At 41.5% G+C, this 13,883-nt stretch overlaps 1 protein-coding gene across 1 annotated transcript in view; it reads right to left on the reverse strand.

The window, feature by feature from the left end:
- map3k22 (mitogen-activated protein kinase kinase kinase 22) overlaps window positions 1-13,637 on the reverse strand; it is a 48,435-nt gene extending 34,798 nt beyond the window's left edge. The window contains exons 1-2 of the mRNA XM_061757931.1: window positions 13,301-13,637; window positions 791-877 (exon numbers count right to left, since the gene is read on the reverse strand). Of these exons, the coding sequence (XP_061613915.1) occupies window positions 791-809 (19 nt within the window). The 5' untranslated portion in view covers window positions 810-877; window positions 13,301-13,637. The remainder of the gene's footprint in view (window positions 1-790; window positions 878-13,300) is intronic.
- Between the last annotated feature and the right edge of the window lie 246 nt (window positions 13,638-13,883).

The following is a 13,883-nucleotide window of genomic DNA, read 5'->3' on the forward strand; positions in this document are numbered from 1 at the left end:
ATACACGAATAGAACGTGACATTCCATTCCACCCTTCTGCAATCTGTGCCCCTACCTGAACCCCCCGCCCCAGAAAAAAAATCCTAGACTGGCCACTGTCAAATAGAACAGAATAATGGCTTAAAGGTTAGGAAAGAGAAAAATTGATTCAGAATGCTGGGCATTTAACCTGCAGTGGACAAACAATTATTATTATTTGTTCAATGTAAAGAAAAGGCTGTTTGTCTTATCTGTCGAGAGGCGGTATTCAAAGAGTACAATCTGCGCCGACACTATGAATCCTGTCACAAAGACAAGTATGATAGCTTGCAAGGCCAAATGCGAGCAAACAAACTCTCAAAGCTAAAAGGTGGCCTGTTAGCTCAGCAGAATACATTTGTACGTATTTCCTGACTTTTTTTTCTGTGAAGATCCCGGAAAGGGTTATTAATATTTGGTTATGTGTTGCTTTCTGGAAAACAATAAATATTTATGTTTAGGCACCCCTGCGATCGTCACACTTTTTCTGTTACAAACTGACCCTGGCCCCCCCCATCAGAGAAGGGAAAAGTTATGTGGCCCTCACAGGAAACGGTTTGGGGACCCCTGGTCTAAATAGTGGAAATACACCCACACAGTGTACAGTCTTATAAAGTGTATAAAACGGAGGGAACATTTCATAAAAGAATGTCGTAAAACAAAACGGGCCATCTGGAGCTCCCGGTTGCGCACTTTTTTGTGAGTTGTTTTCTTTTCTCCCGCCAGAGGAAGTGTGAGGAAGGTGCGCTCCCGCTCGTGCACCGCCACTCACCCATGTTTACTGTCATCATCAGGAAGTGGCCCTGTTGAACTCGAGCGCGGAGCTCAACTTCTCTCGGCCGGCGGCGGACACTTCACCCTGCAAAATAGAAACACTTTTTCAGCACACACACACGCGCATGTAAACGAGAAGTGTGTTTTCGACGATTGTGAAAACAGGACGCAGGTGGTACTTTCCGCACTTTCCACCAGATTGGCATTTAATCGTTATTTAACCAGGGACGCTCTCCTGAGAGCCACGTATCCTTTTTGACAGCCAAGCTGGTTGCGGAATCCTGTGAATACCCTCAAGTCTTCGTGGTTTCCGAGAGCCAGCGGTCTTGCGCCGTCTTTGATATTGTTTCCAAGCCCTTTCCTACCCTCCCTCCCTACGACACTCCCGCCTAAGGTTGTCACAGTGACATGCACGCATTGCTCCGGTATTCCGAGAGGGACGAAAAAACGAACCACTGCAGAAGACAGGTACTGGTGATGACCCAGACAAAAGGTGTGATGATAAGAATCTACCCATTTTCTACAGCGTTGTCTTCACTACGGTGGTAGATGAGCTGGAGCCTATCCAAGCTGACTTTGGGGTGAGAGGCGAGATACTCCCTAGCATTGTAGCCAGCCAATTGCAGGGCACATACAAAAAAAAGTCTAAACACCCGGTAAACAAATGCTAATTTTTTGTTCCATAAAACAAAAAGATCAAGATAGATAATTTTAAAACATTTTCCACAACTAATGTGAGCTATAAACTGCACAACTCAATTGCATTCTTTAAAATCTTTGAGAGGGGAAGTAAAAATAACTCAAATAATGTGATTACACAAGTCTGCATACCTTATAACTGAGATGTGTGAATTAATCAATCACATTAAAAAAGTCAGCACGCACCTGCCACTATAAGTGCCTCTGATTAACCCCAAATGAAGTTCAGATGTTCTAGCAAACAAACATTCATGCCCTCATTCACACCAATTGGCAAATTAAAGTCTTCAATTAACCACACACGCATGTTTTTCAAATGTAGGAGGAAGTTGGGCCAGACCACTGGTCACCAGCCAATTGCATAGCATATTCTAACAAACATTTAAAAACAGTTTTTAAATGCCATAAAATAAAAACAAAGGTTACCATTGCATTAAATTATTACAAATTCTATGAAATAATCATGTCATTCAATCATCAAAAAAGGTCATTAAATCACTAAAATAGTCTTGAAATAAATAATTTGATATATTACAGTCGATTATTTAATTTAATTGAATTACTGTTACATCAACAGGTATTTAATTTTGGCACAAACAACCCTCCATATTGTTACAAGAGTGTTAAAATGCTACTTAAAACATTACAACAAAAAGGTTATATGATGGTGCTCTAGGATTAAAAAACTATTGACTTTGCATTGTTTCCTTTTTTTTTTTTAAATGAGAAAAACCTGTATTGCGCTTTTGTTGATGGAAAAAGCGAGGCTCGCTGTCGCAGATAACAGTGCGTTTATTGCTATTGGTTATGTCAGGATACAGCTGTGAGTAGGGATACGGTCGCATCTTTAAAGCACACAATAAGAAAAGGCTGTTGTTATTTAGGGTTGTAAAACTGATACTGTACAAATGCCACTATAAAAATCTTACAACCCCATAAAAATTTTTTTATCTTGTCCTGAGTCTTGATCAATAGGTGTCGCAATACTTTCGTCCATGTGATAAAATTCAAAAATTCCAAGGACCAAAAATGTGCCATCTCCATTACAAGCAGTTCAGAAGCAAAGTATAGACAAGAGTACTTCTATAGACAGGCAGACATATATATTGGATGGTGTAATTATCCAAAGAAAGCGTGCAGTGAGACTAATAGCCACCCTCCGCCAGATTGTCTGTCTCTTTTTCCACCAATGTGTGTTTCTATGTCCCCAGTGTGCACATGTTTTAAAGTTGTGTATTTGTGTGTGTGGAAACAACAACAAAAAAACGACCAAACAGCAACATAGTGAAGGGCTGTATGGAAGTGCAAAACATCTGCAACTGGAGCACGATAATCATGGCAGATTAGAATAATAATAGCTATTAGCTTAGTGGCTCATGTAATATTGTAAATAAGAGAAACAGAGATGGAAATAGTCGCACAGTGGACCTGAAAATTTGGTGAAAATACACCTATAGTCACTTTTGTTTCATTTTAACACCTAATCTTAAAATGTGTGATGCAAAGAGTGTTGTTTTTTTTTTTTCCAAAGTTCTGATGTTCTGAGAATTTGGGTTAAATGTTAGCACTGGCCTTCCTTTGTGGAGTTTGTATATTATTCCTGTGTTTCCATGGATTTTCTTCGGGTACTCCATAGTGCAATATCGATGTCACAATTACACACACACACACATATATATATATATATATATATATATATATATATATATATATATATATATATATATATATATATATATATACACATATACACACACATCTGTACAGTCCTCTGTACCCGTAAAAATGCTCCGATACTAAGCACCGATACTCTAAGGACACAGATGACAACACTTTTAGGGGACTGCAAATTATAAATTATGATATCGTAATATAATTACAGTGGTGCCTTGAGATATGAGTTAATTTGTTTCATGACCACGTCCGTAACTAAAATCACTTGTATCTTAAATGATCTTTCCCCATTGAAATGAATGGAAATGCCAATAATCTGTTTGTGCATCATGATTTAATGCTGTAATTCCATTCATTGTGCTGCTCCATCTGGTGTGCCCACCTTGGCCACCAGTAGGCCTTATAACACAGTCATGTAGAAACAAACAATGAGAAACAGTACTTCTTCCACTACTGCTGTAAGTGACTCAGTAAGATGCAGAAATATTGGTGTATTTACTCTAATAATGACTTTACTACTGCATTAGCATAGGTTAGTGATAGACTACAGGGCGTTTCGATTTACAAAGAAAATTGGGGTTATGTCGCCACCGTAGGAATGGAACACCATTGTAAACTGAGGACCCCCTGTACCATCTTTCGAATGGCAGGTAAAAGCAGTTGCATCATTCAGTCAAATAACAAAATATGGAACTAGTTCGAAACAACATAGCGATTCCTTTTGTCATTCAAAACATGCGTCGTTTCCAATATATTGGATTTTTTTGGGCCTACTGTGTGTTCCATCAGATTGCCCCAATGTCGACCCTAAGCTATTCGAGCCTTTTATTGAGCAACTTTTGTGGTTTGTACAGGGGGTCCTTGGGTTAGTTACGGTCTGACTTGTGTGCAAATTTAGATTGCATAAGCACCAAAGGGACATAAGTCTGTCTTAAATTGAACACCCACTGTAATTACTTGGAAATGTCGCGCATTACAATTTCTAAATAACTTGGACAACACTGACCACTGTCCTTTTTTTCCTCGAGTCAGACCTTGATAAACGTGTCAACGGCGCTTCTGACTACACGTGAAAGAGTCATAGTAGGGCAGGTGGTCTCGGAACACTGCACGGTCCGCTCTGTTGATGCTAGTCGCACCTGTCCGATGCCAGCGAGTCACCAGATGGCCCATCTGTTTCTCCACCCCTCCAAACCCATAGCCCAGCGTGATGCCAGCCTTGTGGTGCCCACTGATCACCATCCAAATGCCGATCACACTTCTTGGCGAGCCAGTGCTGCTTCTTGGGTGACTACAGGTCGCTCTCGAGGCGGTGAGTCCTCCCAGGGGCTTGGGGGGGTGGGGTGGCACAGCCTCCGTACTCGTAAATATTCATGAGGTCCAACCTGTGGCGCAATTTCAAAACATGAAGAAGAGGTCCGGCTTTGATGTCGGACAAAGACCAAAAACCTCCCGCTCCAGTCGTATTTTTAAGACTCCGATTAAAGGGAAGTCACAGCCCATCCATGCTAACGTCTTTCAGTTACGTTGCGTCACTATCCAAACAGGGGAACTCCCTCCTCTCTCTCTCACTCTCTCTCTCTGGAGACTTGAGAGGTGAAAGGTTTTCTCTGCAGCTGCTTTGCGGTGTGAACGGCATGATCTCATGTCTGACATCATCCTCGCGGAGTCCCAAAGAAATTAGATCGACTTCGGACGGATATGTGGGGATCCCTCTAATATACACAATGCTGCAAAAGAAACCATAACACATCTGCAAAAACACTACTCAGAAAAAGAGGTTAATTCAGCTTTCAGGTGAAATTTCAGGATTAGTCTAAAATGCATTATAACGTTTAAAGGTAAACTGAACTTTTGCTAAACTTTTGAATGTGAATCTCTAATTATTGAATGTTTCAGTATTTTTTTGCACAGTGTGCTGTTCTTGAAATAGAAGCTGAATGGCAAAATTAACAACAGGTGTTTTTGTTGTTGTTTTTGTCTTTTATTTCCGAAGACACTTGTATGTCTTTCTGTGACTCTGAGTCTGTCTCTCTCTGTTGCAACCTGCTGATGACACTGTGAGCTCAGTGGTCACTTCCCTTTGAGAACATCTTGTTTGAAGCCCCGCAATTGCGAGGTACTGTTGATCAATCGTTAGGTGTTGTCTTGGTTTCATGGTGTCAAATGTGAACAGCATGATGAAGAGGACTGTACAAACACCAATTCTAATTAAACAAGGACGTATTGGTTGATTCATGGATCAAACAATTGTTGTGAATTTTGCCATTCAGCTCCTTGTTAGGGAACAAAATGCAAAAACTACTCAAACACGGAACAGTTGGATATGTGCACTTAAAAATTTAGAGAAGCTCAATTTAAGTTCACCTGTAAAGGTTATAACACATTTTAGATTCCTCCAGAAAATTCACCCGAAAACCCAAAAAATCCCTAACTTTTTGTGAATGGTGTATTTACCTTTCTGGTATTAGTTTGTCTGTTGGAGTATTAGCAAGATTACACGGTCTTTTTTTCTTTTTTTTTAACAAACAAGCGAGATACAATTCCAATTAAGGCTGCAAACAGCATTGAACCGAAACCTCACACCCTCCAAATGATCAACAAACTTTGACGCCATGCTCCACATAGGCAAAAAAAGTCATCAACCTGTCTAGGTTACCTACTTCCAATTGGGACTCATTCACACTGACTTCGGGAAACATAACAATGATCCCTGCCAACCTTTTTAATGTCAGCTGCCATTCAGCTTGATCTGCTTTTCCTCACTGAACACACAGAGACTCTCTTCCCTGAAAAAGTCACTCAGGGTTCTCCATCAAAATTCTGGCTGTGCCGTTTTGAATGACTGGAAGTGTCTTCGACAGCTTTCACAATAATCCTCAGCCGGGAGTTCTACAAAGAGAAGCGAGGTTTTGCGTAATCCTGCTGACGGAAAAGAGTGCAGACTTCTGCCAAAAAACATCCCCCAACGCTATAAGGATTTTCCACAAAAACAGTTTGTTTTGGCCCCACCACATTGCAGCGAAATTTGGCTGCAAAACTGCAGTTAATCTGATGCTGGACACAAAATTAAAATGGGACTGTCCACTTCTAATAACACAACCCTGCATGTAGCCAGGTGAAAAACGGCCTCTGACTGCACTTGACAACAGTTGCACAAACAAACAAATCAACAGGGAGCAACTATCAAGACTCCTGAAGGGGTTCCTGCAGGCGATGATGCACTCATCATGAGTTATGGATCTTTAAATTGTGTGGCTGTGAATAGCTGTTAAAGGAGCAGCTGTAGAGAAAATGCACAACGACTTGTCGTGATTGCCTTATTTTTCAACAATCTGGATTGACTGTACACCATCGACTGCAAAAATCTGTTTCAGGCATGGGAGAACGGTCACGGAATGGCGTGTCTTTAGTCAGATTTAGGGTTAGATAATACATGATATGCTTCTTACGGATATGCCTCACTAAACTCAGGAATAAGGATGTCCATGTCCTTCTCCTTGAATCGTGCCTGGTGAAGATGAATGCCACTGGAATGGTCACGGAAACACGACTCTTTATTCAAGAGAGTGCATGATATGTTGCTCACGACTGTCCCACACCAAACTCAGGAATAAGGAGGAGGAAGAATATTTTGAATCCCAACTGTGCAAAAACCAGCAGACAAATCAAAAGATCAAACTGTGCTGGCGCTGTGATAGTGATGGAAACACGTTTTAGTCAAGAGAATGCATTATATACTGCTTGCAACTATATCTGCAGAAAAATCACGGTTCTCTGCTGGTGTCACGTGATGAAACTGTGCACGGTGAGTTATGAATGTCACTGGAACGATTACAGAAACACGCCTCTTTATTCAAGAGAGTGCATGATATGCCGCTATCTTTCGCCAAGTTCAGGAACAGGGGGAATACATTAGGACCATAATTTGCAAAAATCTGCAGACAAGTGGTTGCTGGCATCACAAGATCGAACTGTGCTGTCACTGTAAACATCACAGAAACCCACCTCTTCAAGACAGTGCATGACATGCTGGTTGCAGTAATGAAACGACAGTGGAGCCCGAAAATGTGCAAAATCTGTAGACCAAAAGATGTTCTACAATGAAGTCACATTCTCACTCTGATAAGTAAAGATGACAGATGAAGATATGCTGCTTTCGGCTTTCTCTTGCCAAATTATGGAATAAGGAGAAGATTTGATTTGAAACCTGCAAAATCATAAATAGTTGCTGCCATCCCTCCCAAAGTCTGGAATGGTGATGCAAACACGCCTCTCAATATTTGCGTCACAGGATTGAATTTTGGACAGTGAGGATAAACGTCATTGGAAAAGTCAGAGAGACATGCCTCTTCTGAGATAGTACATGACACGTTGCTTTGGACTATCCCGTGCAAAACTAAGGAATAAGGGGGAGAGATACATTGCAACCAAAATTTGCAAAAATCTGCAGACAAATAGTCGCTGCCATCACAAGATTTGATAGTGTTGTCACTGGAATACTGATGGAAACATGTTATATGTTGCTTGGTCTCATGATGACAAGAGGTGAACAGCATGATGAAGAGGACTGTTTAAATACGATTCTAAGACTGTGACCATAAAGAGGTCTTCATGTGCTCACACTGTGGACGCAAGCAAGTCATGGCGGGGTGTTAAATGTGGTTTCCAAAATAAAAACCATCAACAGCGGATGAAGTCATCGAGGGGACGGCGGCCACAACCCCCGGCGGACGAGGAGTTGCAACAGGGCCAGGAAGCGGAGGAGTGATTATTTAGCGAGACAGTTCGGTGACTGGCTCCTTTAAGAAAAACAAAAGGTCAGTGGTGGGGGTGTCCCGTCCGTCCATTAGTGCATCCGTCTGTCCGTCCGTCCACTGAGCGACGGCCAAGACTGTGCTGCGCTGTGGTCGCCCTGCATGAGTCACCAGCTGGCAGGTTCTGGGAAGGGAGGCGCACCACGCCTCGAGGTGTGCGGATGGGAGAATGTCACCCTGCAGGAGGCCTTGTCAGACACGAGCTCGACTCCCCTGTAGAATGTCTTCTGGAAACTTACAACTGTCCCTCAGTTTTTAGGCCAAAACAATTCTAATCAGAGCTGTGAAGAGCAATGAACAGGCCCTTGTGTCCTCTTTTCCATGGTTAATCCTCCAAATGATCATCAAACTTTGACACCATGCTCTGCCCACCTTAGCTGGCATAGTCAAAGAGGCTTTGCAATTTTGCATCACTATCTAAGATATTAGTGTTCCACTGATGACCCCAGCAATTGATCGAGTAATCGCATACAAATTTATTTTACATTAATAAACAAAAACATGCAAGTGAGGTGCAGTTATTTTTGTCTACTCGGGGTTGCCACTCGCCATCCTCACGTTCTACAGTAGACTAACTTTTCAGTGTGTGAATGGCTTTAAAAGATGGGGCATGGCCTGGTGAGTGCCGTGGGCGTCAGCGAATGAGAGTATAGAGTTGGCTGACTGTTAAATGCTTAACCCATTAGCCATTCTGTGTGTTGAGTGACTCCGCGTGAGTTGTGGCCATCAGCAGTTTGTGTATGAATGTGCTTATTATGTTTGCTTTTTTCACAATTTGTTCAATAAAGAAAGTGCACCAGCACCTGTGTCCTTGACTACTTGCGAGGGCATTACAATACGTTCTAAGTAGTGATCCTAGGCTACATTAAATTAGCTAACATTTATGTGTTACCTTGGTGATCATAGAGGTGCTGTTGTGGTACACATTACCCCTTTTTCTGACTGCAGTGGTGCATGAGTCTGCAGTAACATTAGTGCGTGTGGGAAAATGATACCTACGAAGCTTCGAGGCAGAGATTTTGCGTCGACCTTTTTTGGTAATCAAATTAATCAAGTTATTTGATTCATCGTCGCAGCCCTAAAAGATACATTCTGATTGGGGCTCATTTGGACAAATACCCTGGTAGGAGTTTGCCCCAGACCTAAAATTTGCCCAAAATGGTTGACAGGTTGATAGAAATGTCCACCAAATTTTGTGTCAACAACTCTTTTTCTAACTTCAAGGGTGCCTCAGAGTGCATTATGACCCCTTAAATACACTAAGATACACACACTTGCACAAAAAATGTTTTAAAGTTTAATTATTGGGAATGCTGTGATCCCCAAAAAGACAATTCATGTAATGGGCCTTCGCACCGCCCGCTGCTCTGTTGCATAAGAATGAAAATGAATAAAGCCGAGGTCGTTTACCAATAAATCATGAAATATTTTAAACGGTCAGTACTACCATTTTAAATTGAAATTATTAATACCGAATTTTGCATAAAAGTTGTGTAAACGTCTCTGTAGCTCGTCTTTGTATTCTATGGTGTAGCATTTCTTATGTGTGCGCCTTACAAAGACACTTAAATCCACCCACACACTTACATATTTATGTGAACTACTACACTGCCAAAGGCCCCTGGACAAAAAATGATTGGTCTGTACTCAAAAGTCCACAAGGTTTAGTGGAAAACCATCAAGTACTTTATCCCGCAATGTAACAAATGCACATTGAAAACACGTCCTTGGGAGAGGCAAAAAGACCACAACACGATAAAGTACAGAAGACAATAAAATGACAAATTGAAGTGACAAATGTTTGGCAGGGTGGTAAATACACCAATAACTCATAAGGCTACAGAAATGAGACTACAGTGGAAAAGGATCCACATCTGACTAAATGGCGGCTCTATTAGCTAGCTAGATCTCTCGGCCATTACCGTTGGCCACACAACACGAACTAAAAATAGCCAATTCTCGCCCAGAGTCGACAGCATCGCCGCCGGTTGGATCGGGGAGAATTGTATTCTCACCCCGAGAGGGATCTGGAGTTAAGCCGTCATCTCCATTATGTGCTGACAATTCATTCGCGGCGAGACAGAATGTCAAACAGCTGTGGTCCAGCAACAGGAGAGAGAGAGAGAGAGCGTGTTTGTTTTACCGTCAAGCAGTTTGGGGCTTAGGGCTCTTAGTAGTCAAGAGTTTTCCATTTCAGCAGTGAAAAAAAAAGAAAAGAAAAACAGCCTTAGCAATGCATCAAGATTTGTTAAAAAACAAAACAAAAAAAACTTCCATCTCACTTATTGTTTGTTATGCTTAAACTGCTGCTGGCATCAAAAGATCAAACTGTGTTGTCTCTGGAATGGACACGCAAACACACTTCATTATTCAAGACAGTGCATGAGATGCTACTGGAAAAGGTGAGAAAAAAGAAGCGCTACATTAGCATCTCACTAACCAAATGTGGATGGCGACTATATACGACAAAGGACTGGTTGCAGAAATACACTCATCTATTCAAGAACGTGTATGATATGCTGCTATGTCTCGCTAAACACCGAAGAGGTAAAAAAGAAAAGGACCAAAACAAAAAAAAACAAAAAAAGATGATGAATAGAAGCGCTATTCTAAGGTCATATTTCCAAACTGTGGATGATGAAGATGAATGTAAGTGATTGGTTACGGAAAGACAGTGGATGTATCGCTATGCTTAACTGAATTCTGGAACAAGAACAAAAAATAGGAAAATAGAAGCACTATACTAGCATTTCATTACTGAACTGTGGGAACGGTTACAGAAATATGGTTCTTTGTTCAGGACAGTGCATGATATGCTGCTTGCGGCTGTCAATTGTTGAATTCAGGAATAAAGAGAAAAGAGCTCATTGAGTTAGTCTTGCAATTTAAAATGAGTCTAATGTCATATTTTTTTTCCACTAGAAGATGCTTGCATGTGTTGTCGCAGGCAACGCTCCCTCTAGAAGAAGAAAAAAAAGTCAGGATAAGGCACTTGGACTTGCAGGGTGAATCCAGCCTTTTAATTATCCCTAAAAATCCTAGATGAAAAACAAGGATGCCCCGAGCGAGACTTGTCCAAAGTTGGCGTGCAAGTGTGTGTTGTCTATCCAGCCGCCCACACGGTAGACAGCATTGTCTTTACGCTCAAACAAGCCATTGCAGACACAGCTCAATCGGGACAACTTCCTCTCCATGGGGTCGGGCAGAGGCAGGGGGGATGCGGGGGTTCAACCTCTGAACTCTCACAGATAAGGACGGGCGACCTCGGCTGGGCCCTGAAAGGGTTCAGACGCCGTCGGGCTAAAGTAAAAAACCGGTCTGCGCGTTTGTGTTTCCTGTCTTGATTCAGTTTGGTGCGTCACAACAAAGCCGTCTTCCTCCATATACATTGTGCAACTAAGCTCCATTCTATAGAGTCTGTCTATGAGGCGATATAGCGTGAACGCATCCCACCCACAAAGCAAACTTGCTTCAGCTTTGTACTGTAACCACGCAACGTCTAAAACCAGGCCTTTTGACTCAACATTCAGGGTCCTGTGAGTCACCGTAACCTTTGACAGCAGCAGTAAGCGTCTTGACAAGTAGCCCATTTCTGTGGCTCTACGATGCCAGAACTTCACTTAAAGGGCACAGACTTTTGAAAATGTACCTTTTAAATCATTTGTATACAAATAATCACAAACAAGTGTGAAATTAAACAACCAACTAACTCTTTTTTTGAGCTATTTCTGAATATGCGTCTGAGAGTGAGCCGTTGCACCACCCCATGCTATCACATCAAAACCAAAAAGTAAACAGACCTCCGTTGAGTTTTGCAGGTTGTACAGACAGCGTTAGTTTCTGATAAGCGGAACTTACTCAATTGCTCTGTGAATTTGTAGATGCAGTGGTGGTATATTATTGTTCTGTGAAGTGTCCATGCGCCACACCCATATATTGTAGTATATAAACCACTGCCTCCAAAAGTTTAATTTCTTTTGCTGTCTTTACAGGCACTCATTTTCCCCCTCCATACTGCCCAAGTCGAAGCTAGCACTAGACAAGCATCAAGACGATAAAAAACACTGGGATCATCCGGTTGATATGCTAACTTCAAGATAAATTAACAAAATTTATAAATTATTACTTCAGTACTTTTATGTATAGTATGGTTTATCTGTGTGTGATTTGGCCATGTTACAATACTTATAAGCAATCAGCTATACTAATTGCAGTGTATACAACAACAGCTAGATATGAGTAACTAGCAAGCTCTTCACTTTAGCTGCTGCGATGGACAAAACCGGTGACTCTCTAGTGGTAAAGAGTGGTACTACAAGACCAGACAATCGCAGATGTTTGCAAATGTCTTATTTTCATTAAGCAAAAATAGTCCGTCTGTTCTGTTGAGAGGTGAAATTCCAAGAATTTGGACAATTTCGAGTTCAACAATGTCTCTAAACGTTATAAGTTTAACAATTTCTCTAAACGATTAATCAATTATCAAAATATTTTTGATAATCGATTAATTGTTCCAACACTAACAACGACACAAATTAGCATTCAGATAGCTCTTGTTCTTCGTCACTCTCGGTTTAGCTGAGAATATCAATGACATGTTAGCTCCTCTAGTGGTAAAGAGTGGTGTTACAAGAAGGAAACGCCTGCCGCTAGTCAGTTAGCATGGCAACTTCCATATCTAGTTATATACTACATAAAATGCATTTGTATTGTCAGTAATACAACACAAAAATTTGCATTTAGCTAGCGCTTTATCTTCTTCACGCTCTAGTTTTGACTGACTGAACACAACACCATGGTCTCATTAGCATCTCTTTGCGATACATATGTTTGCATGTTTTGATATTTTTACATTTTTATGACACCAGCCACACAATTTAGCCTCTAGCTACCGTTTGTTTTTCTTATCCCTCTTATTTTCGCAGAGCGCTGATGAGCATCACTTGTGGTAAAGGGTGGTACTGCAAGACCGGAACAGCGGCTGCTTGCCAGTTAGCATTCCAACTTCAAAAATACAATGTATGAATAATTAAAAATGTCAAAATTTACCTGTGTGTGTGTTTGTACACATTTTATTAAACTAAAGAGCTACCACTTAAGCTAACCTTAGCCGCGTAGAAGGATGTCAGTCGTATGTAAACAACAGCATGATGGAAACTTGACAATATTTTGTGCAAGAGTGTAAAATCAAATCAATGGCAAAGTTGTCAGGTTGCAACATAGTGTAGAATGTAATCAAGTTGTCATGGCAGCAAGTTTACTGCAACAGTAAGTGAACTAAACAGGAAATAACAGTGTGTAATTAAGTGGGCATTTACCTTGTTACCTCAGCGTCTCCATGCTTCTAATGTGCCTTGCAGGACGAGTGGAGAAGAGGGGAAGGTGATCCCAGATTTGATAAAATAATCAATTAAAAAAAGAGAGAGAGAGAAAAGACTCCGAACTGTTGCTGAGAAAATGTTGCACCAAAAAGAAGAAGGAAAAAAAAACAGCACGCTGATATCCGGAAAACGACGAACTGGAATGACAAACGAGGGCTTTTCTCCACTTGGAACATCCAGAGCCGAGACTTGGTGGTTTCCAGATCCGGGAATGTTGCCGTTTCTCCGAGGAAAACTTTTTCCAACCGTCGCGCTAACCTCCGCGAAGACTGCACAAGCAAAGCCGCGGCGGCGGCGGAGGGGACGCGCCTCTGACGTCACAACTGCGTCACGACCAGGAAGCGGTGACGCTCTTCGTTGGCGCGTTTCCAAACCAGCAGCGGAGAAAAGTGGCCGACGCTGCGCCCTGGCAGACAAGCGACGCAACTACAACATCAGGAACAATTGATTAACAAAGACAGAATCTGACTGTACAAAATGATGTCCATCCATTTTCCATACCGCTTATTCTCACTAGGAT

The sequence above is a fragment of the Phyllopteryx taeniolatus genome, chromosome 20 (assembly GCF_024500385.1).
Source record: "Phyllopteryx taeniolatus isolate TA_2022b chromosome 20, UOR_Ptae_1.2, whole genome shotgun sequence".
NCBI classification, from domain to species: Eukaryota; Metazoa; Chordata; class Actinopteri; order Syngnathiformes; family Syngnathidae; genus Phyllopteryx; species Phyllopteryx taeniolatus.